At 39.2% G+C, this 24953-nt stretch overlaps 1 protein-coding gene across 4 annotated transcripts in view; it reads right to left on the minus strand.

The window, feature by feature from the left end:
* Window positions 1-24953, minus strand: part of LOC122774775 (zinc finger protein 236-like) — a 41554-nt gene that overhangs the window by 10415 nt on the left and 6186 nt on the right. For all 4 annotated transcript variants that reach the window (XM_044034291.1, XM_044034290.1, XM_044034289.1 and 1 more), the window contains exons 5-26: window positions 24523-24653; window positions 23456-23628; window positions 17934-18056; window positions 16290-16463; window positions 15035-15212; window positions 14556-14828; window positions 14014-14217; window positions 13653-13785; window positions 13168-13428; window positions 12808-13040; window positions 12132-12233; window positions 10713-10855; window positions 10120-10220; window positions 7995-8146; window positions 7479-7655; window positions 6985-7288; window positions 5532-5635; window positions 4463-4900; window positions 2795-2940; window positions 1647-1878; window positions 1360-1551; window positions 593-751 (exon numbers count right to left, since the gene is read on the minus strand). In XM_044034291.1, the coding sequence (XP_043890226.1) occupies window positions 593-751; window positions 1360-1551; window positions 1647-1878; window positions 2795-2940; window positions 4463-4900; window positions 5532-5635; window positions 6985-7288; window positions 7479-7655; window positions 7995-8146; window positions 10120-10220; window positions 10713-10855; window positions 12132-12233; window positions 12808-13040; window positions 13168-13428; window positions 13653-13785; window positions 14014-14217; window positions 14556-14828; window positions 15035-15212; window positions 16290-16463; window positions 17934-18056; window positions 23456-23628; window positions 24523-24653 (4133 nt within the window). The remainder of the gene's footprint in view (window positions 1-592; window positions 752-1359; window positions 1552-1646; window positions 1879-2794; window positions 2941-4462; window positions 4901-5531; window positions 5636-6984; window positions 7289-7478; window positions 7656-7994; window positions 8147-10119; window positions 10221-10712; window positions 10856-12131; window positions 12234-12807; window positions 13041-13167; window positions 13429-13652; window positions 13786-14013; window positions 14218-14555; window positions 14829-15034; window positions 15213-16289; window positions 16464-17933; window positions 18057-23455; window positions 23629-24522; window positions 24654-24953) is intronic.

Raw genomic sequence — 24953 nt, forward strand, 5'->3', positions numbered from 1 at the left:
TAGAAAGTAATAGTAACATTTCACTGAGATTAATTCACTTTTTGGCACAGTGTGATTTGAGCTACACAGAGTCAGATTAGGATTACACTTACTAATGTCCAACAAACATGAAAACAAAGTGGTTTTGTTATTTAGAAAATAATTGGTGTGTGTGCGTAAAAATTGCTGTGTGTATCCTTAAAGACTACAAGGAGTAGTAAAAGGTGATACTGCGTGACTGGCAGTAAGTGGAAGAACAGGGATGTAACAGTTTATCAAGGTGAATCATTCTCAGTTTGTGGATGGCTACCCTGCTTACAATAGTATCTACAATCTTATGTAAACCTGATATTTGTAATTCAGTTCTTGCAGTGACGTGTCTTAATCAGGTTAAAGATGAGATCTGCACAGAGTGAACAGTGTTTCATTTGGGTTTTTTTTTGTTTTGTTTTTTTTCCGAAACTAAGGTCACCCAATAATCAGCTATTTGCATTCAACTGCAAAAGCAGCTCTGTAAAAGACAAAAGAAGCGTCAAGGACTGACGGTGATTTGAATATTCTCTATGGCTTTTTAGAAACCATTGTTTGTACAGATTTGTATACTAGACCTTACCTGTCATTCCAGTGTTAGCGGGACTCTGAGGTAGGAGGTGGTCATTGGTGATGGTCAGAGTTGCAGTGGTGGGCTGACTACTGAGTGGTGATGCCAGCCTGATGCTGCCATTCATCTCAGTACCATTAGGGTTGCTATGTTGTGGGAGCAGATCTTGACCTGCAACAATGTTGGGAAAGGTTGTTTTTAACCTTGAATTCTTGAAAATGATTTTATGCATTGATTAATACTGTATTAAAATCTGTTTTTCTTTGAATGGGGTAGGATAAAACATTTGGTCCGTCTGAAAAATGCTACATGACATGATATGTAAAGTTGAATAAAAAGAAAACAAAGAAAATGACTTATTTTGGCGGTAAGCCACGTACTGTGAAATATCCTCACCAAATGTGAATACAAAATGTGCTTGGTGCAGCTTCCAGAAAAAAACATAAGGCTATGAATAAGAATAGTTTGCTTCACTCTGACTTGAAAAGGATTTGAATCACAACACAGTCAATAAACAGCATATAAGGATTCTGAATAAAAGAAAGACCATTACGACCTAGAGGAAACACTCCAGTCATGCAGACAGCAATGGCCTAAGCTTACTCATGGGGGCTTAGCCTTAACTTGGAACGTGGACACCTAAACCTAAAACACCTGCTGATTAAAGATGGTGTACACAACATCTTCAAAGTGAAAACATGAACATGACTTGATTTTTATTTCCTCTTTTTGTAAAAGGACAAGGTCACTTCATGTTATTTTAACTGATCTGTCTGTACCTGATATGGTTAGGGTGATCTCTTGAGGGTTTCCTGCCCCACTGCTGGACCCTGCAGCAGAGGCCTGGGCCTGTACCTGGGCAAGGGCTTGTGTTAGGCTTGAGTTGTTGATGGTCAGTGTGATCTCCTGACCGCTGCTGCCTCCGGCTACAAGCCCAGAGCTGCTTATGACGTGACTTAGGTCCTGAGAACCTGCAGGATACACAGAAAACAAAACATTAGCCATTCAGCTCATAATGGTGGGTGTATGATTTGGGTCTGTGTCTGTTCTTTCCCAGCAGAAGTACCTGTAGTGTCCTGCTCAGAGAGGCCAGCCATTGTGACCTGTGCAGGTGTGATGGTGGAGGGTTGCAGGGCCAGGCTGGTCAGCGGGTGAATGACAACATTGGCGGACACAGAGGGGTCGTTGGTGGACATGAGCTGGCTATTGGAATGGGAGACGAGGCCAGTGTCGACGCTCAGGGGATGAGAGAGGAGACCGCCCTGTTGTAATGTCTGTTGGAGGAGGGCGTGGTCAATCTGGAAGGAAAAGTTGCACTTCAGGTAAGTGAAGATGAAAAGTCAAAGAAAACAAATTTGTTTTTATTACTTGCAGACCTATATATTATGACTCCCACCACAGCAGCACTATAAAAACTTGTTCTCTTGGAGGATTTTACTAGACTGCTCATCATTAAGCTCAGTACGGGGGGTTTTCAATCTGATATATTGCCCCCCTGCTCACACTTTATTGTTATTGTGTTATTGTCTAATCACACTTTAATTTTTAAGGCACGGTACACACAAGCACATCATGCCTTGGTGGGAGTATAATGTTTGAGTTATGCTATGGGTTCATTTTAACCAACATATGCTATGGGGACAACTGTCAGTGGATTAATTTGCTGTCTTCATACAGCCTTCTGCTTTATGAGCATAAATTATTACATACAGTATTTCAGATTTCTATTTTCAGAGAGAGCTGCAGCTGCTAGTAGGAGCTCATGGAGGCTGACTAACATGGACATTTTATTGACCCCATTGTATTAGACTAAATACAATTTGTATCCATCGTGTTAATCAAGCATAATCAGACATTGTATAACTATATTATACAGTGTAAATACTATATATTTGTAATATTTGACTGTAAAACATTATAGTATACCATTATAACCACTACTTATAGTTTATTATGTGTTTCTAGTGCAATAATAAACAACATTTTATCCCAGCAGTCAAAGCTTTATCATATTAATGCACATTTTAACCTCATATAAGAAGATTTTATTCATACGACTTCTTTGTGTGTGGAAATTCAACAGACTACAGAGCACAACCTCAGTTATACAAAGAAGCCTGACTGAAAAGGGCCTAAAAGAATTGACCTCACTTATCCACAGCGTGATAAAACACATGGATAATAAAACAAGGGTCGGTAGGATGTGTGTGCAACCTGTAGTGTGATGTTGTTGAGGTTGTTGGTATCGATGCCAGAGATCTGGACGTTGGGGCAAACCAGGTTAGCTGGGGTTAGCTGCAGATGGATGCCGTCCAGTGTGGTTAGACCATCTGGGAGAGATACAGTCAGGTCTCCTGCAGCTGCAACACACACACATAACCACACAGGGACATATTTGAATATTTCATAATTTGTTCTGATGTTTTTAAGTAACTTTCCAGGCATCAGTGGGACGGAAAGTACTCCCTGCATCAACCTGTGTCATCAACTGTTATTGACAGATTAGGAGTCCAAATCATTAAGATTTTATAAGTCCAAACCTCAAAACTTAAGATGGTTGAGTAGGGGACTACTTCATTTGAGAAGCATGTTAACAGTACATAAAGAGTTTGTTTGCCTAAAACTGTTTATTTTCAATGAGGAAAATCAGCATGTGAGATATTTTTATACTTCACACCAAAGGCAAGATGACGGGGTGAAGGGATGAAATATAAAACATTATATCCACTGCTCCTGAGATACCAACAAAAACTCTGATGCTTTCTGATGATGCAAGAATATCCCACATGTAAGGATTATGAATATATTACAAAAGGTCAAGGAACAACAAAGAGAATGTTCTCAGTGTATTTTACTCAGATGATGAAAGGAGTTATTTTTTCTTTCACAGTAAACAGGGCACTTCACTCAAAAATAGCAGAGCTTGAGTGAGGTGTACAGAGATTGCTTTGGTGAACTTGAAGAAGAAAACAAAGAACAAAATGTTTAGTCACCTTCAGGAAAACATGTGCTGCTTTACAGCTCCCTTATTAAAAGGGGCAACAGACAACTTTCTTTCCTCAAATCTGGAGATGTATCATAATAAATAGCCCTGTTTGAAGACAAACACATCAGCTATTGGGAAAATGCTTTTCTCTTCATTGTGTGTGGGATAATGCAGCTCATTTTGAAGGCTGAATTGTTGCTTTAAGCATTTTACATAAGTCCAGCTTCCAGTTTGTGGAAGCCAATATTTTTCAGCAACATCTACTGTACTAGGACTTTTCATTCATTAGCTAATCATACAGAGGAATAATAACAATAATAACACAAGTTAATGTTTTACCAGAGCTTTTTGGTAGCACATAAAAACATAAAAGCTGATTTGTCCTGAAAATGATCAAATAGGGTGTGAAGACTGGAGAAGAGGAAGGGCACAGAGGGTGACTGGTGGAGATAAAACATCTTCCTGATCAGGCCTTGTTATGTAATTTGTCTTTTCCTGAATAAGACCATAGATGTTGCCAACTGATTATACAGTGAGCGACCGACATTACAAATGATGATCCTCCCACAGTATTTCAGTTACAATGTTGCAGTACATTAATCACCAGCCCAACATTAAACTTACAGTACTGTACATGACGAATTAAATTAAAACTGTGTGACTCAGCCAAAAGAAATCTCAGCTTTACCATTTCACGTCATTTCATCTTCTCAAAACTACGCTTGCTGATGCTCTCATGATGAGTCAATAAAATCTGTTAAATGATATATTTAAATTAAATTCTAAGAAAATAAACAAACCTTTTACTGTCCTTGCTGAACTGAACAAGCCTATTTCATAATCTGCTGCTCAGCATTATTCACTATTGAGTGTATGTGAATAGATATAATCCCTACCTGACAGAGAGGCAGGCAGGATAGCCTGTCCCACCAGTCCCGGTTGCAGCAGATTCTGGTCATACTGTCCCGTCAGGACTTGATTGGCTGGGAGATAAATGCTCGGGTCAGAGTTGGGTGTTTGTAGCAGACCCACAGGTGGAAGCGCCTCTGAAGCCACTGGCTGCTGACCCTGGGTCCCAGCCTGAGCTGTCCCTGGGTCTTGGCCTTGAGCGGCCTGACCAGTGGATGAGGAAGATCGCTTGGATTTGCGGTTGTCGCCAGTTGGACGGAGGTGGAACTGGATGTGGGTTTTGCGATGGCCCGACGTTCTGAATCGGAGTTCGCAGAATGGACATTTGAAAGGCTTGGAGCCCGTGTGGAGACGCATGTGCACCTTTAAGCTGCCTTTTGTAGAGAAGGAGGTGTTGCACATGTGACAGCTGAACAGTTTTTGACCTGCAGAGTAAGTAAGTAGAGCATTAAATGCATTCAAGTGAATATGAGCTTGATCACAACTCCAGAATTAACTACACTTTCAAGCCCTCTACAATTAGGTTGCAATGTGCTTTAAGTGGAAACACATTGATATAATGCTAAATTTACTGTATGACAACTGTTGTAAAACACATTCTGATGATAGTAATTAGTAAAACACTTTGGAAAATATTATTTGCATTCTTGCAGCGTAAAATGAAATGATTTATCAAGGCCGATTCCAGTTAGCTTTGTTGACCAGAACCACTTGAAACATACGAGAACAGTCTCTTTCAACAAGAATCTAATACCATGATTAATTACACCCAACATAAAACAATATGCCATTATAACATTAAAATGTGATTTTAAGAATAGTTACATGAAATAATTTGAAACTTCCTGCAGTTTGATACAAAACCACAGGTCCTTTTTACAGGGAGTTGCCTGTATGAACTAAATGAAATGGCTACTGACGGTAAGAAACAATTTCCACTGATTCTGGCATGTCCCTTCGAAAATTGAACTGAATAAATACAACAATGAAAAAAAACAACAACAATCAGCATCTTATTTTAAGGGACGGGAATTAAATCTAGTGAGAAACACCAACCTGTATGTGTTTTCACATGACAATCCAGGGTAGATTTCACAGTGAAACTCTTTCCACATTCATCACACTTGTAAGGTCTTTCTCCTGTATGAATCCTGATGTGCCTAGACATTGAGGTATTTGAAAGATAAACAGATGAGAGATTTAAAAGTGGGAGAAAAAAACATAGCAGCTAGCTCTGGTGGTGTTTACTTGTCACCCAGGGAGAACTCATCAATGTCATGCCTCTTACTCCCACTGTTGATGTCACATGAGCTTCAAAAACATGCAAATGCACCCTGACTGAAAATGCGTTAACATTAATAATACATGCGTGGTTCACTGGGTCAATATCTGTGCTGTCAAAGCTCAGTTCAAAGAGGACACAGCTGGAAATTTACATGGTCCATTAAAATAAACCAGGTTTAAAGGGGTTTTAAATTTCCCCACTAGATTTTTTTCACCTCTCCTTTTTCTTTGAAATGTAGCTTTTTATAATGCATTTAAAATGTTACTGTTAATCCACAGAAACCAAAGTCAGCAGTTCTTTGCTCCCAGAGGAGACACATCTCCTGAAGCGTCTGAAAAGCTTTGTTTGCACTTTTCCGTCTTCATCACTAAGTAACACATCGGAGTGTTTTCACACCCTTAAAAGATATTTTCTGACTACTATACACAGATCAGGATTCCATTATTTTCTGCAGTTTTAAGATGTGATATCTCACACATAAGCACCTCTGTTAATTGTATAGGGAAATAGGATAACCTGAAGTAAACAAGTTTCATAGTTGTTGATTAGTATGGTACAAACTTTTGTGTGGAGAAAAGCGAGGCCTGATTTGATCACAAGAAAAAGACAGCTTTTTGTGACATCTCAGCTCTTGAGAAAACTGAGCAAACACTGTGTTGGCCAGTTACAAATATGGTAATGAGAGTTCCTGTGCATTATTTTGAAACGTAAATACTTACGTTTCAGTAAAATATAAAACAAATCCTTTGTGAATGCAACCTCAAAACCAGAATGTTTGCCATTTTCATTAAAATATGACAAACACATCAACATTATATGCTTACTCCTGCAGGGCTTAAGCACCCTAACTCTCTCCTCCAAACTATGCTTGTCAGACAGAAGCAGTATTTACATATTATGAAGTTTATCCTCAAAGTCTGAGCTATAACTATTATCAGACAGGTTTGAGTCCTGAATAATTAACGTAGAGTACCCTTGTCTGTCTGAGGGGGTCGGCTGTCGAAAGTGAACAACCAAACATACCTGTTGCTGTCACTTTCATTGTGTTCAATTAAACACACTGTTTAGCGCCAGTAATGGCAGGAGGACTTGAGAGCACAACACACTCAAATTAAAAGTAAATGATTTAGTCTACACAAATCAGAAAAAACACAATCAAGAAAACACATATTTTGTAGTTTCAAACTGATGATCGACAAAAAAAAATTACTTTTACTTTTTTACCTAATGAGATCACTGGGCTTCTTGAAGCTCTTGGGGCAGAAACTGCAAAAGTTTGGGAACTTGGGTTCTGTCTCCAGCTCTACAGCCTTGTCCTTGATCTCGCTGATGCGATCCCTCTCTGCCGCTGACTGGGCGAGGATCCGCTCTGACACAGAAGCCTCTTCGCCAGGGTCCTTTGCTAGCTCGTCCGTCTGCTCCTTCGTGAACGTGATGATCTCCAAACCCCTCCTCTTTGATAACTTTTGCTCGCCTTCCTCCTCATCTTCCTCCACTTCCTCATCTTGACTAGTAGCCAGACCTATTACTGGGAGAATAGGAGTCAACAATAACTGAAAAAACACACACACTTATCTCAAAGAGAGCTGTCATCACACTGTCACACACAACTGCACCCATGTTTACTGCCACTCCTGCATAACTAGTAAAATAATTTCAAAAAGTTTTAAATTTGGCAATACCATAGATTAATTGACACGTTATCTAGTCCTCCTTACTTTGATTGACCACATCATGCTCCTTCTTCATGTGTTTTTTACACAGCAGGCTGGTCCTGAAGCTGTCACTGCACATGGAGCATTTGAAAGACTTGATGTGGATGATCATGTGGCGGTTCAGGCTACCGTTGGTGGTGAATGAGGCATCACAGATGTTGCACTTGAATGGCTTCACTCCTGTAAGCGAGAGATGACAGTGGCAGCCAGCAGGTTTCAGGAAGTTACATTTAGAAAATCGTTGTTTTTTTTCGGAAAGTGTACAAGAACTTTTGTCGTGACATAAATGGTTGTATACAGGGACTAACATGCATCTTAAAATGAAATACACAATTACATTACACAATTTTATCACATTGCAATCATCTTATCTCTGATATGAATGCCTTGGGAAGATCAGGTTTTTGTTTTTTTTTACTTTTAAAAATAATATGATAAATGTAATCATGTTACTGGCCTTTAATGGCAATGATTTTGGCCAGTCTAATGAATTTAGGAAGGCATCTGGAGACTCCTCACCTGTATGTGTGTTTAGGTGGGACTTCAGCACTCCAGCTGACACGAAGGCTCGTCCACATTGGTGACATCTGTATGGTTTCTCTCCAGTGTGGGAGCGCACATGCTGCTTCAGATGGCTTGATTTTTTAAAGCCTTTATTACACCACGTACATCTGAACAGAAGAAAGCACACCAATGGCTCATGTTTACAACTCAGACATGCTCAAAATCCCATACAGTTCTGTACTTGTTTTCAGTTAAATACGCATGATACTGAAGTAAATCAGGCCAATGATTGATTTCCTATTGAAAAATGAGAGGTAGTCTGCAAATGAAATATTGGAAACTCTCACACATTAACTTAATATGAATACATGCGAAAAAATGTGATTTCCATCTTCTTTTTTTCACATATGAAACTCAAGAGAATACTCAGTGAATCCACAAACAAACTTCTGCAGGTCAGAAGCACCTTTAAAACCCATGAGAAGCAACTTAATGTCACTTCCTCAGTTCCAGTCTCAGCCAAGTGTCCACTTTTCCCACAACAGCTGTCAGGTGAAGTAAATATTCTGTTTGTTTATTTGCTGAGGTGCCTTGTGGGCTACCCGTTAATTATGTTGTGTGACACTCTGGATCTGAACCTTTAGTACAGAAGGTAAATCATCATAGAAAAAACAAAGCGTAGAAACATTAGATTCTTCTTGGCCTTACATGTGAATTTATGCTGCACTTGTTCTTGCACAATAACTTCCTGATTTAACGTTGTTTCTATATGGTTGTCAGGCAAATCTTAATAATAATAATCACTCTTATAATCAAATCAAAATTCCACTAGCAAACTGTGGCAAGTTCTCCAAGATGCTTGAAACAAACCAAATGTCATTGTCCTGTGTGTTTTTCTTTTCCATATAAGGACAACTGCAGGAGAGTGTCTGGGTCAAAAGCCTTCACAAAAGCAGGAGAATGTCTAGAACATCCAGGTGAGAGATAGCACTTGGCTTGAGCATGCAAGAGGCAGGCCACTCAGCCACTAATTATATCCAGTAAATAAAGACCATTTATCATTTACTCTTTCGATATGAATTATCTGGAGTTTTTCTTGCTGTGTTCTTGGTTCATTCTGATATAATACATAGAAACATTGGTCCTAAGTGAGTTTTGCAGACATTTGCAATCTCAAATCCAAAAGTCAGTGCATGTCTGAAAACAGCTTATTTTACTTGATAAATAAAAAATACTGATGGATTAATCACTGTACATCTGCTGTTCAATGAAAGAGTCAGAAACCATTTTCTTTTTTAGCAAACACTAAGCACCCCACTCATAGTAACAATAATAATGTAGCTATGTGATTTTTTTCTTAGTGACAGTTGCTTGGTCTTGAGTGATGAAGCTATTGCCATCAACCATTATCAGTATCTCAGAACTTGAATCAGATCAAAGAAACAGTATTCTGCACTTGTGGGTGTCCACCTGTGTGTTTATTTTGTTTCTTCACTAAACTTTCAACTTCCAAACTTCAAAGTGTCTGCACCTCCATGTGTGATAGCAGCGTGCTCAAGCCACAATAAATGATGAATAAATGGACAAAAGCTATTGCTGAATGAGTTAGCATGTGGCAAATTTCTCTTAAGGTGTTCAAAAAGCAGATTTTCTGTTTGAAGGGGCACAAAATGTTACTCCTGAGACTGAAAATCCAAGTGCTTTGGGTAAAATCCTGTTTTGCATCAATGCATGGCTGATGCCACATCTAGCAAAGTGCATCTATGGCAGCATCAGGCAAGGAGGAAACTTGAGTGGTATGTTGTAAACATCAAAATAGAAAATCATTTTCAAGTACAACTCCAACAACAGTGGTCTTTTGGGAGTGTCGCTGAATATACATGAATAAACAGGTCAAATGTTAAATTTAACTACTAAAACCTAGTGAGATTAAATAATCTAAGTACACACATAATTATGAGAGAATGTGCTGAAGGAATGGTAGTTTGCTTTAAGATGTCAGTGGAAAACCGTGAAGAACTGACACTTTTACAAAAGGTTGGAAATTGAAAGGTGACATGCAGAGAATACATTATGAGGACACTAATACAGACTCTAATATGGACTCGCAACATGAACACACAATAACACAATACTAAACCTGTAGGCTCTCTTATTGCTGTCTTCACTGTTATCCTGGTAGTCCTGCGTCTCAGTCAGCTGAAGCTCAGACTGATCGCTCTGCTGAAGAAGCCCATTTGTCTGAATAAACAAAGACAAACCAACATCAGACATAATGGAGAACAATATATAGATATGGAGCTACAGACAGACTGCGTGAAGACAAAGACAAAGAAACAACTGCCACCTGTCCCACATTCACACAAAGATGCGACAGTGGAACCATTCATCGCTAAAACTAATAAGCACATTATATTTCCCCATAATGTTAGCAGTCTTAGAAATAAGACTAGAATTAACAAAAGAAAAGAAATACAATGAAGACATAGCACATATGTGAAAACTTTCCATTTGCCAGATGTAGTAACTACATTCTGCATTTTACTATTATTTTCTACTTTACCCACTGTAATTGATTCTTGTGCTATTAATATGCAAATCTATTCAGCTACTTGTTTTCAAATCAATACATTTATCTACTCAAAACAACAAAAAGGCAATTTCAAAAGAACATTATCAGTCCAACTAAAAATCACTCTTATATAAAAAGGTACCATGCAGTGCACTACTCACCACCTCAGCACTGGAAACATGAAGCAGATTTGGGGGATGATAGCTGGACGACAGCGCCTGAGACTCAAGGGTGCTGGAATCCTGCAGCTGCTGGACAGTCGAGAACTGGGGATGATTATAGTTGGATTCAGGGATGGTGAAACCTGGGGGAAACAAACAAAGAATAACCAGTCTCTTGAGTTAGGGACAATATTTGAGACATCAAGCACAGGCTGATGGAAACACTGAATACAAACAGAGCTCAAAGAAAAAACAAAACAGAGGTCTATAATTATAGATCAAATAATGTGGTTTTGTGAGGGAAACCCTAATAATGAAAACTAAACTTAAACTTAAGGAACTCGATTATGTGATGCAATTGCTGCATTTGCATCTCAGCAAAAACGCATCTAATAAATCGATGAAGCAAAATCCCGACTTCAGCACAGCACAGCAAAATTACAGGCAGAAACCTGAACCACGAGGAGGAATGTGGACATTGTTGATTCTGTTGGCTACTGTCAATAATTTCTGACAACAGTGAGATTACAGTCTATAGCAGATGTGTGTTAAATCTACATATATTCCTATTCACGACCATATATGAATCATCTGCTCCTTGTCAAATACATAAAAAAAACATCTATTTCCTTGTTTTGTGTAGAAACTACATGCAAATATTGATAAAAACTGAACTGGTCAGAAAATGTCCATAGGCTATTCAGTATTCATATGATCTGTGGCAGTTCAACAGCCACTGTCAACCTCAAACAAAGCAAAGCAAAAATTATTAATATTATTTCTTCAAAGAAATAGTAATACCTCCAATAATTATTTTGCAATGACAGCAGTAAACTGCAGGGAACAATATGATTAGATGCTCAAGAGTCCTCTGCCCAGATGGATGTACCCTTGAGAATTGAATGATACCCAAGGCCATGTGGCCATGTCCCTAAAATGATTAAAATCCAGGTCTGTTCTGGTCAGATAAAAAGGATAAAGTGCCTCACAGGAGAACAAAAAAGGTAGATCTGCCTGACAAATGTTTGCTGTCAGTTTGTTATGCTGCCTGGAGCAGCTTTCTAGAGACCCCTACTCTGGCTCACATGGTGTAGAGGAATAATGGAGACAGTGAGAGACACGGTCATTCCTCAAATGGTATATGTCCAAATGAACACTTTGGAGAATCTGACATTTCACAACCAAAGCAGTTGTATCTCATTAGTGCAGCTGTGATAAAAAAGTTAAGTTTTATTATTGATTACATCCCAAAACTAATCTAATGAGCTATTTCATTACTTATGTGGTTGCTTGAGGCAACCATGTGCAAACTGCATAATCAATTAACTCTAAAATCAAGAGAAAACCCAAGGTAAATAATGTAGCTACAAATGTAAGTACAGAAAATGTCATACATAAAACAGAGTCAAGTGTGTGTACCTTGCGTTAGAGCTTGCTGGTCAAAGGTTGGCTGAGGAAGTGCTGGCGTCTCAAACTGGCTGATGTTCTGTGGCAAAGCATGCTGGGTGGTCACATACGAGTCTGTAAACATAGATAAAGAGATACTGTTGATTTGATCACCATTAAATCTTGACTTGAGTTTTAGTCTATACCCTTTCAAAATGTAATCTAGTGAAGATAGCTGATGTCAAGTCTACTGCACCTGATAACATATGCCTTGAGGCAGCCTGCTGCTTCAGAATAAAAAGTGATGTAGAAGCAAGAAAAGAGGAATATAACATTTGTAAAACAAAAAAAAATCTATCTGAAGTACAGAGTTTCTATCTCTCACACTATGTTTTAAGTAAAGACTTCCTTACAGCAGGTGCAGAATCCCCAGTACATTGACGATAATTGAACATTTTGTGTTTTTTTACCAACAAAGAATTTTAAAGCACAATCTTTACCTTTAACTTGAACTCAGGAGCAATGTGGATAATTATCAGTATTAATATATATAAATATATATATATATATAATATATATAATATATTGTGATAAACTTTTTGGCCAAATTACCCAGGCCTATAAATTAAGCAAACCAGTTGGTACAAAAGAAGCTCATGGTAGCAAGTAATAATAATAACAACAACAACTCATACAAGTGTTTTCCTACCTTCCCCTTGCACCAGTGGTTGGTCACTTAGGGGTGTCTCCAGTGTCACTTGTTGACCTCCATTAACAACCTCTGTCTGACCTAGTCCCAGCATACTTTGTTGCTCCACTGAGGAGGCAGCCGGCTGCTGGAGGGCATTGGCGTCTATTTCCACTTCTATATCATGGGCCACAGCGCTTGCTCCAAGTGGGTCTTCTGTGGATTGTGGCTGCAGCTGCTGGGCCAGTTCATACCTGGTTTGGTGGGACAAGAAAAGCAAAACCTAAGATTCAAAACAGTCGTGAAACTTTTGCACCTTCCTTGTGACAGCTGGTGCTCTTGCATGAACTGTAGACAAAAACACACTGACAAAGGCCGAACCTGTGTGTTTTCATGTGCTTCCTACAGTTGGGTGATGACTTAAAGGTCTTCTGGCAATAGGGACACATATAAGGTCTTAAGTCACTGTGGGTGGTCATGTGACGTCGTAGGCTGCCACTGGTGGTGAACGTTGTGTCGCACATCAAGCACTTATAAGCCTTTAGGCCCGAGTGTGTCCTTATGTGAGCTTTAAGCACTCCAGAGGAAGCAAAACCTCGACTGCACTGTACACACTTGTAGGGCCGTTCTCCTGTATGAGACCTGTGGTGATAAAAGAACATTAGATTAAAGGGATTAGAGCAAAAAGTGCAATTTTAGTACTAACGTTTATGTGCGCCTACAGGTACACAAGAGTGAGATATTATTCAAAGAATCTCATTTCCTTAATATGAGTGTATTGGCATTGATGATTTAATATTCTATATTATTCATGGCTGACTGAAATTTAGTTAGCTTAAAGTCCCTGTTCTTACAAAAAACCTTACCTGACATGTTGCTTTAGATGGCTTGATTTCTTATAGGCCTTACTGCAGAACTGGCACTTATATGGCCGGTCAGTGCCCGTCACCTCCAGGTACTGCTGGAAAGTCAGACGAGGGTTCTGGGATGGGATGAGGCCTGTGAAGCAACACGTCAATGAGCAACACAAGGAAGTCAGGGAACAGAAATCTCATTTTGTGCACAAGCACGAAGAACACTTGAAGAAACATGAACAGGAAATCCACTGAACATCGCTTCCCACTTCAATCAAGGACCACAGAGAATGTCTGTGTTCATGATCAGTGAAAACAGATGCAACAGCACTACAACATCTATTAACGCGTGTTTGCCAACACGTGCTCTTACCAAAGTCAGTGATGAGGATGGGTTCTTGCAGGGGGATATCGGGCAGAGGTAGATTATTCTTGGACACTTTGGCTTTGTTGGTTTTCCGTGGAAATTTGTGCTTCTTCTGCTGCAGGCTTTTGAAGTGAGAAGCAACGTGTGTCTTCCTGTGGCCCGATGTACGGAAGATCTTGTCACAGTGAGGACAGGGGAAAGGACGTGCACCTGGGAAGAGTTCGGGGGGGTAAAGAGCACTTTTAGAAAATGTGAAATGTGTGCTTCAACACAAACATCAAGAGATTCTTAACTTAGGATCTAAACTGAACAATATATGTAGGAGTTTACAACTTTAACAATCCATAAGCCACAATATAAACAAATAATAGGAAATCCACACATCAAACAAAATGGAATAACATGTAATATAAATAACGTATAATAATCATTTCTAGTTTATCGTGACCAACAACTGAGCACCAAACGGTACTGTCACAAAAAGACAAAACACAATTTGTCTTATACATGTCTCATTTGACTTAACATGAGGAATAAAAGCACCTCACCTGTATGCAGCCGCATGTGCACCTTCATGCTGCCAGAGGTGGAGAAGCACTTCAAACAGCACTGACACTCAAAGGCCTTGATACCCGTGTGCGTCTTCATATGTGCTGTGAGCGTGCTCTTGACAGCAAAGGCTCTAAAGCATTGTTTGCATTTAAAAGGCTTCTCATGGGTGTGAATGCGGATATGACGAACAAGGTCACTTGGTTTCTTAAACTCCTTGGCACAGTATGGGCAGCAGTGCAAGCGGACACCATTCTCTTCCCTGATTGAACCTGGAAAGGGAAGGCAAAGCAGCTGCTGATGTGGTCTTGGTAAATAACCGACAAGTCTCATAAATACATTTATTAGAGTAAAAAAACTGCTCCAATTCAATATGAAAAGAATATTTTAAAGATACAAATCTTCATATTCACTGAATTTAGCACCACTACACTTCCAATTCTAAGTCAGTAAAATACTCACAAAAATCACCCTTTACCTGGCATTTGTACAGGTTTCTTAAAAATGCTCCTTTTCTTCTCCCTCGCTGGTTTGTCTGGCCCTTGTACTTTCTTGGTTTCTGCAGCAGCGCCCTCTGTGCTCTCGTCCTGTATCTCTCTGGACAGGGCATCACCCTGTGGCTGGACCACACTCAGCCCACTGTTCTCCAGAGCTTGCTGCATAAGCGGGAGATAATTGCTCACAAAAGTTGTGGAAATACTAATCAATTGACACAACAAAAAATACTAAGCTGGATTTTGAATATAAGCAAGAACATAACATTCATTTTATTTATTATTATTTTATTAAAACCTTTACACAAGTTTAAGTGTATAAATACATATGTATATATGTATGTGTATGTATTGAATGTATACAGGAGTCTATCAGGTTTGTATATTATGTTTGTGGACATGGTTATATTGCTAATTAACTTTTTTTTATCATCATTAGTTTTCTTTTGATCCTTTCTTGCCAATTAAATTGTTACTTGTCAATAATACAGAAAAAAAATTATGAATAACAATGAAATAATTGGGTAAAAAAACAACAACAAAACATCTCAATGGCAATCACACCACATTTCTAATGCATTAAGCATTCCAGTGTCCATTATATGTCCCATCATTGTGCAAAATGCTGCCATTCAGTCACTTAAGGACAGTAATGTAACAGAGCCTATATCATTTGGTTTCAAACAAACAATTTCAGGATAATTTCAGTGAATTTATGGAAAATATCGTAGTCTTTTCATCTTTCTGTGACAATATATCCCCAATGGGGTGCCTGTGATCACTGCCTACACTGACAGCTGCTGCGTGTGTGTATACTTGTATTTGTTACCTCTTCAGGACCTTTTCTAGAATTAACACTGACCTTATCAAAACCAGTAGTCTTCATGAAGACCAAAACTTGGTCCTAATGAGGCAGACTCTCATTTGTCAGGAACTGGTTACGTTTAGCACTAAGATTTGAATTGTGGATAGGTTAAGGTTAGGTATTAACTGGTTATAGTTAAGGTTCGGGATAACCTTTGTCTAAATGAATGGAAATCAGTGCAGTGTCCTCAGAAGAATATAGTAGCTATATAAACCTGTGGAAAGAGGAAAGAGAGAGTGGAGAGAGGACGGAGACGAGTTGGTGCACTCCATTTAAGTATTGCTTTCAGAATATTAATGCTTGAATTCTCCCAGTCAGCTTGTGGAGTTTCGTTCTGGTCACTCAATAAATATGTGCAAATGTAACCAACTCACCTGCAAGATGTCCTGGTTGATGGCAGTTTCCATGGCAATAGCCTGCTCTGGGGGTTGGGGCTGGGCCGTCTCCCCACTGACCTGTTCAGACAGCTCAAGAAGCTGTTGGATGACATCTGTCACCCCTTCGCCACCCTCTGACCCCCCTGGGCCCTGACCTGTGGTCTCTGATTCCTACAGGAGAAAAGGGGGTGAAAAAAGTCAACGTGAAGACACAAGATGAGGACCAATGTGACAAAGGGCTAGGACGGGTAATGATTTCAACCCTGACACATTTTCATTAGGGGTTCCATGGAGCATTAAATGAGAAAAGCAACAGTTACTATTGCAATAAATGATGACAACATTAAGACAGAGACTATGTTTACAAATACAGAGTAAGGCTAAACAATGAATCACTTTCAAAGAGAAATTGCAATTTGAAACAATGCCAATGCCTTTGAGATTCTGCTCCATGCTTAACATGACTGAGTCACAGTGTATCTGCGGGTAATGCATTCATCTGATGCACATTAACATTGGTCTATGATAGATGTACCGTCAGGTGCAGCTACAGTGACTGGGGTCACACACAACTCACTGTCAAACTACGGCTTATTGTCACAGTGCATTATCGTGATGAAAGCAGCAATAAGAAAATGGTAAATTGTGGCTGCAAACAAATTTACATCTGCATAAGTGAAGTTCAGTACTGGCACAGAGAATAACTGATTTCATAACTGGAGTTAGCGGATGTGCAGGTGTTCCTTATGAAGTGCAATGAGTGTATATAAACATTACTAAACTGCAGATAGAAAATGTAATTAGTTACCTAATAATTACCGAAAAATGTTCATGCATTAGTACAATTATAGCAAACAAGGGAGATCATTAAGAAGAAGGTTGGCAGGCTCAACCCTGCATTTTAGACACTATGCCAGGCACAATTTGGCAGAAGAGCTGCTTTATGGGCAGAGGGGAAATAGCTTAACAGCACTGAATCCAAAGCTTTAGTTTTTAACAGTGAGACATCAGGTAAATCCAACAAAGTGGTATAACCAGCACTTCTATCAACTGATTGAGACAAAACTAAACAACTATGTTTTCTATCCAGAGCATGATGATCCAAGAACCAACATGTTTGAGAGAAAGCCTAGAGTTTGACAAAAAAACAGTTCCCATATTACATGGAGTGAGATAAAAGCTATGAATTATCTTGACAGTAGACTTTGAAATAACTCAAAGAATTAGTCACTTATTTGTCAGGATTGTGGTGTTAAGTATTTCTGCTGATGCTACCTACTTTCTCTGTGCCTGTCACATTTTATGAAATAGAAAATAATCCAATAATATATCTCATACTCAGTAAAAACCGAGTCATCAAGTCATCATTATATCTTCCATGATCCATTGAGAAATGGAATAAAACATGGCTAAATTGAAACAGATATGTAACATTAAGTATACGAAGGAAAGCCAAAAAATATTTTTACTAATCTGTTTAAGCTTAAGAAACTTAATCTCTCCACCTCTGTGATTGGAGACACAGCCAATGACTTTAGAACTAACGTAAAAGGGCGCCAAGAACTCCAGTGTACCTCCTTAACCTTATATAGCAAAGTCAAGAGTATATTTCAAGTTTTTTTTTCCATGCTGCTCTCTTACCGTAGCGCTGGTAGGTACCTCAATCACAGAGATGTGCATCTTGCTGATGTGGGCGTTCAGACTGCCCAGCTTCTTAAATGCACAGCTGCAGTCCATGCATGGGAACAGAGGCACTCCTTTAGTCTGTAAGACAACACACACAAAAAAAAAAACATTATCCCTGGCTCCTGTACATATGTGGTGCTGTTTTAATGGCCTTTCAACGACTTATTCTATCAATGAACATCACAAAAATATTTTTGTTTTAGAATTGAAATGTACTGATCTCTAGCTGTCTGAGTCACGATCGAAATTGATATCTGGATGTTGGGTTGTTAATTTGTTCAGACACATTTGTAGAACCACGCTCAGATGAGTTGGTAGGTCATATCCAATGATCCTGCTTTGACCATTAAAGATAATAATAGCCGTTATTAATTTATGGGAGTTTACAGACAAGCCCGATAATGTGTCATCATTTCAGGCCACCTTAAAATGACCATAAAGAGACAAACACACACAGATCCTGCACTATGTGTCAGACAAAAAAGGCCAAAGCTGTCCATAATGGCTCAGATATAGTGGTGGAGCTGGAGCCAATCCCAGCTGTCATAGGGCAAAAGGTGGGAGTACACCCTGGATGGGGGGGTGACCATTAGAAATGAGCAAATACCAGATGAACTGAAAATACAATGTGGAAGAGGAAATGCCAACATAGACTTGTCTGTTTGCTCTTATTAGAGGTCTCCACATAAAGGAAGGTTATATCAATTCACACTGTTTAGAGGCATAAAAGAAACAGACATGGAGTATTAACACTCTCACCCTTTGTTAAGTCAAGAAATGTGTGTACTTTCAATTATACAGGTACAAATTTTGAGTACTTACATCTCTCAGTGAGTGAGTTATTATCTACTACCAGGACTAACACAGGAGTAACACAGGAACGGACTGTTCTCTTGTGCACACCACCACCCAAGGCATGATAAACAGTGGAGTTTGTTGAAGATGCCTGGGAGGAGCAAACGTCCAGGTTTTCACCACAGGCATGACAACATGCCGGGAAAACTGAAACAGTAATTACTGAATGGCAGTAAATAGTGGATTGATAACAAAGTTTTAAGTGATGACAACAATGGTGAAAACTTTTTGAAATAGAAGGGCAGTAAAAAAAACAAAAGAACAAATGTGACAGTTGAGCATGCCACTATAAGGATCAGTGTTTCTGCATACTGAAGTACGTATGTTTGTCCATGGTTGAGCTCCAGAGCCACTTGACCAGATGAGTTTGGTGCGTGTTTGTGAAAATGTGAGGGCATAAAAAAGAGCTCCCGGGAGACGTTCACATAACTGTGATGAGAGGTACAGTATGTGTGGGTTAAGGATGAGTGTGCACTGCTTTAGAACATTTGGAGGAACAACGAATCGACAGAGTAGCAGTGTCAGATGTGTGGGTGGGAATGTCAGATCACTGGTTTCAGAAAGTTACTGAGATTAATCAGAGAGATGGGACACAGATCAGACTAATTCAGTGTCCTAAAGACTTAGGGTAAGCAGTTCCTCTAACTATCTCTGCTGAAAGCATTTGAAAAAACAAAACAGCTCCATTAAAGAACCTAAACCCACATACCTGGAGTGATAAATGCACTATTTTGACAATGTCTGACTTTTATTCATTATTTAAAATTCATTAAAACTGTATCTAAAGTTTTGGGATTGAGCCCCGCTTTTCTGCATGAGGTTTGCATGTTCTTCCAGTGTGTGTGCAGGTTTTCTCCGGGATCGCTAGCATCCTCCCACAGTCCAAAAACATGCAATATGGGGATTAGGTAAATTGGATAGTCTCAATGTAGAGTATCTATATGTGCCCCTGTGACCCTCATGTGGAGGATAAAGCAGTAGAAAATGGTTATAGACCCATATTCTAAAGCTAATAATGAATCACAGAATCAGGTTAGATCTTTGGCAACTCTGCATTTTCTTACATGAATTTGTGAGAAGCTGTGATTTTGACATTTTGTATGCAGACAGTGTTACAGTCTCAACATGCCTACATCCTACACACCAAAACACTCTATTGGATTCAGCCACAATTACTTAACTCCCTTGGCTCCTCAATATGCATCTGCTCATAAAATCTGTTGCAAATAATGCCTGACCATAATTTATTCATAAAGTCAGTCAATCACAGGGACAACCTCTATCTGCAACTGGGAAGCTGAAGAACCCTTGTGAAAATTAGATGCATTATTCAAATAGTCCTGCTGTTTGGCTTTCCAGAAGTAATTCAATCATGTGGACACATCACAGGCTTTTAGCACAGAATACATAATCATGCTAGCAAGTACGAACAATTAAGACATCATCCTTAATTTAGTCAATATCTATATTAAACAGTAAGGAGGAAGTGTAAGACACAGTGCTGGACATTAATTCAAAAGAGCATTTGACTTGTCGAACCACTCAAGGAAATCATTTAAAATTTCACTTAAAGGTCCAGTGTGTAACATTTGTCATAGCCTTTGAATATGCCTTTTAGGCTAGAGCCTTGCTTTGTGGAGGACACCATCTTGTGTTGGTATGTTTCTAGAGAAGCCCCAACAGGAAAGTGTTTTGAGGCAGAGGCTTACTATGCAAACATAACCCCAATGCATAAACCAGATGAGGAAATGTGTGGTGCAGGAACAGCCACAGCTGTGACTGACACATGCAGTCAAGTAATCAGGCAGTTGTTTAGGTAGCACTTGATTTGTTTTGAGTTCCACTGGCGGAGCACACATTTTCAATCAGACAATCGCGTTTATTTAAGCTTGAGAAGGCATTTGTGCAGCCCCAGTGAGCATGCCAGTTTATTTTTAGCGCTAGAATTCACTTCTAATACTTTTCGTCTGCACTTGGTGTCTCTTTACAAACATCGTATAGCTGTTGTGATTTTGCCTTTCCTCCATCAGTCATGATGTAAAATGCATCTGTGTGTGTGTGTGGGAATGCCACTGGACAACTCAAGATCAAAACAAAGCCATACTAAGGAGCACATAAGGCTGCATGGAGCTGAGAGGCTTAAACAGCATTTCTTGAATTCATTAGACAATGGTTTGAATGTAAAGGACATTTGTTTACATATAAAAGTTACAGTATTGTCCAGGGTGTACCCTGCCCATCACCCAATGTCAGCTGAGATTGGCACAGCGCCCCTGCAACCCTCATGTGGAGGATAAACGGGTAGAAGATGGATGGATAAAAGTTATGTACTACAGCCTTAAACTCAGCAAGTACTCTCTCAGACTGTTACCTGTCTCACACACAGGTAACAGTCTGTGGACAAGTTTCTGAATAAAAACCGACTAGCAAGCTGTTTGCTGAAGTAAATCTGGCCAATAACAGTTATTGTATTTGCCCAGTTTGGTCAGGGCCACACACTGCTGTGCACAGCTTAAGATGAGGCAACAACATGCCAACACAATACTAAAAAACGACATGTCCTTGTGTAAAGTCCTGAATGTTCTGCGTGACAGTGGGAAAACAATTACTGCAAAAAACATCCATCCATCAAGTATGTTGTATGTACACCTGACTGCTCAACACAGTGAATTAGGTATGAGACATGTTATTCATACTCAATTAATTCTAAAAGGAACACCATTAAAACAACCCGACTGTAGAGGCACAGATATGTTTATGAGGCTGCACTGATTTCTTGTGTCTCTCTTAAGGAGGAATAATTAAGTGAGATGCTTGAACATCTTTTTGTTTATTAATTATGAACAGATGGAAAGTAAGTGCAAATGTTGGTGTCATTTTCCACAAGTGTTGTCAACCTACATCTCTCGAAGCGCGCTATCACAGGCTACATTACAGGTTAAATAGAGACTACATTAGACAGGACATTGACAGCTGAACCAGCATTAGACTTAAGGAAAAACAAAAGCCTATGTGTTCAATTATCTATCTCTTCAGTACATACATTTTAAGTTATCCAACTGTACAAGTTTTACCACCACTGCCAAGCCACCCATTGACAAGCTTTGTTAACAACCCAACAAATGGAGGAGAATTCTTATTTCTGCCAACATGAATATTTGGATTCCTAGGGAGGACTTCAATCTCGCAACCATGGCTTGGCACAGAGAGCAGGTGACCTCGGGAGACGGAGCAGAGCACCATTAGAGACCCAAGTCCAGACTTAATTAGGATGAATAAATCAGGTGGACTGCTGTGCAATCCTTAGAAAGCAGAAGAACCAAATGGGGAACAAAGAGCTGCAATTTCACCTCATTCCCTTTCCAACTGACAAACAATATAGCAAGGTGTCCTTCTGCATTAAGTGTAACAAGCTGTGAGCAGGAGGGTTAGCAATTTAGAATGTTTGGGAAGGAGGAAGACAAACTATTTCTATATATATATATATATATATATATACATACATATATACATACATAAATATTTTTGATATCAGCAATCAGCATAATGGAAAACAATAAGCAACATATATTTGGTATTTCAGCATAAAGTTAATCATTTTACAGAAAATTCACACTACATGACTGTCACAGAATCCCTCATGTAATCAGGTAATCGAAAGGCTAGCAGTTGTTGTGAGTTCACATAGCAACTGGCAAAACCAGTGTTGTCTTCATATTCAGATGTTAACCATCGTCAACCCCCATCCCACTCTCTAATTGGTTAGGGTTTCTGAAATTGTAGATTTAGATCAAATTTCCAGCCTCTTAAAAATGAGATTAGGACCTATGACGTATCTGGAAAGCTTTGGCAGGTCTCTTTAATCACATATTTAAATATTCCACACTAAATAACAGCACACTGCTGATAGAGGGGACTGGCAACTGGAACCGGAAAATCAGGTTGAAAATCATGTACTGTGAATTAAGCTTTAGCTTTTGGAGTCTTGCTTTCCTGTTCCTTAATCAAGGACTGGAATATATTCTCAAACAAACAAAATCCAGCAATCAAAGGATGATTTGTCGTTCACTACCAGTGCTCAGAAACACTTAAGGAGCCTTGTTTTGGGACACAATTTGTATTCTATTCACTTTGAGCAAAAGCAAGCAATGCATATTCAGTATGTGAGTATCTAATCTACACAATCTACAGGTCAGACAAAAGTAATGTTTACTTAATGATGGGTGAAATTATATATTTCATGAATATCCTATTATAAATTAAGATTTAAGAACAATTTTAATAGAAATATGAAGAACTTCCTCTTGCCCCCTCTGTCTTATGCAGATAATATAAGTAAATAACAAAGAAACATTTTCACAATACTCTTCCTTTCCACATTATCTTTATATTGCCCAGGTTCTGATGACAAGTCAGTGTGATTCATCTCTAATTGTCAGTCAAGATGTTAACTGGATGGATTCAAGTCTTGGATCTGTCTATTTCATTTGTTTCCGTCAGAAACAGAAATGCAATTTGGATGTTAACTTAGAAATAAGTGAATTCTTGTTTTTTTTTGAGCACAGACATCTAAGTATTTCTACCAGTTGTGCAGGTGTTTATTTGTGTCTGTGCAGTCTTACCTCAGAATGAACTCTCTGAACGTGGGAATGCAGGTTCCCTTTCTGAGAGAAGGAAGCGGGACAGAACATGCAGAGGTGAGGTTTCTCCCCGGTGTGTCTCACCATGTGAGTCTGCAGCACCACCTTCTGGTTGAAAGCCTTGCCACAATGTGAGCACTTATAGGGCCTCTCACCTGAAAGGGGAGGGCAAGGCGAGGTCAAACAGATGCTCTTACTGTGGGAGGCTAATACCACTGATAACAATTTGATACTTTTAACAGCTGTAATTTAGAGAAAGGACTTCTACAATAGACTCCTCTGTTAAAATCACACTATTTAAAGCAGCTTTTTAGGCTAATTATGCCAATGGGTCAGTATTATTGTGATGTTTTTCAAGCACAAGGAAATTCAATATATTCAGATCTCGTACCCATAACAACTTCTCCATGTGTGTGGGGTCACCCGAAGTGACTCTTCATCAGCTTAAGAGCTGCTTGAGATTCAAAGCACAGAGAAATCAACCCCATCCACCAATTCTCATGAATCCAACAAGGCAGCAAAGGTAACGAATGGACTTGTGGATGATGTGTAAACAACATGTGGGTGGTAGCTACTGGCTACGTTACCTGAACTCAGGCAGCTGAACAACCACAGAGAAACAAAATAATATCAGAATTTAAGCAGCCTATTAGAATTCAACCCACACTATGTCACTGTGTGACAGCTGAGTGATGAACTGAGGTGAAGTTTACACTTCCTCAGAAACAGTCAGACAATTGAAGAAAACTTTATCACAGTAAGTCAACTTCAGAAAGTTAAACAGTTTGTATAACTGTCTAGAATACAACTCAGAGGCCATTAAGAACTGAAATGAAAAAGGAAACTTCAGTCTTGTGCTAGCATCACCCACGCACCCACAAAATGTACTAGTGCATCCATTACCTGTGGTTTCGAAACAGCAGGTTGATCCCCCACCTATTACAACCAAGTACCAGTGTCCACCCACACCGTGTAATTTGTGGACAAACAAATCTCATGGATTTTTACAGTCCCTTAAGCATAAATCTGTATGTGTTATATTCCCTCACCTGTGTGTATTCGTATGTGTCTGACAAGCTGGCTGGGCTTTTTGAAAGCCTTTCCACAGTGAAGGCAGCTGTTTGTGAATCCACTGCGATCAATGTTTTTCTTGTAGTTTCTTGAACTAGAGTTGAGTGGCCTGAGGAACACACACACACACACACACACACAAATGGTTTTAAACAACAGGGGGACCTGCAAAAGGATCCAAGATAATTAATAAGTATATATTCATTAGAGATTTCAAATTAATCATATCATTGTCTTGCCCACCATGAAACAACAAGTTGCAACTTATAATGCAGCAATATTGTCACACAACAGGTTTTTAACATAATGTGCCTCAAAGTATATATGTCATTTGTCTTTTGGCATAAAGAAAGTCTTAATAGATTGTTCTTATTTGCAGTATTTTTCTGGTGTCTCCACTCTGGTTTGC

This window comes from Solea senegalensis, linkage group LG9 (genome assembly GCF_019176455.1).
Source record: "Solea senegalensis isolate Sse05_10M linkage group LG9, IFAPA_SoseM_1, whole genome shotgun sequence".
NCBI lineage: Eukaryota > Metazoa > Chordata > Actinopteri > Pleuronectiformes > Soleidae > Solea > Solea senegalensis.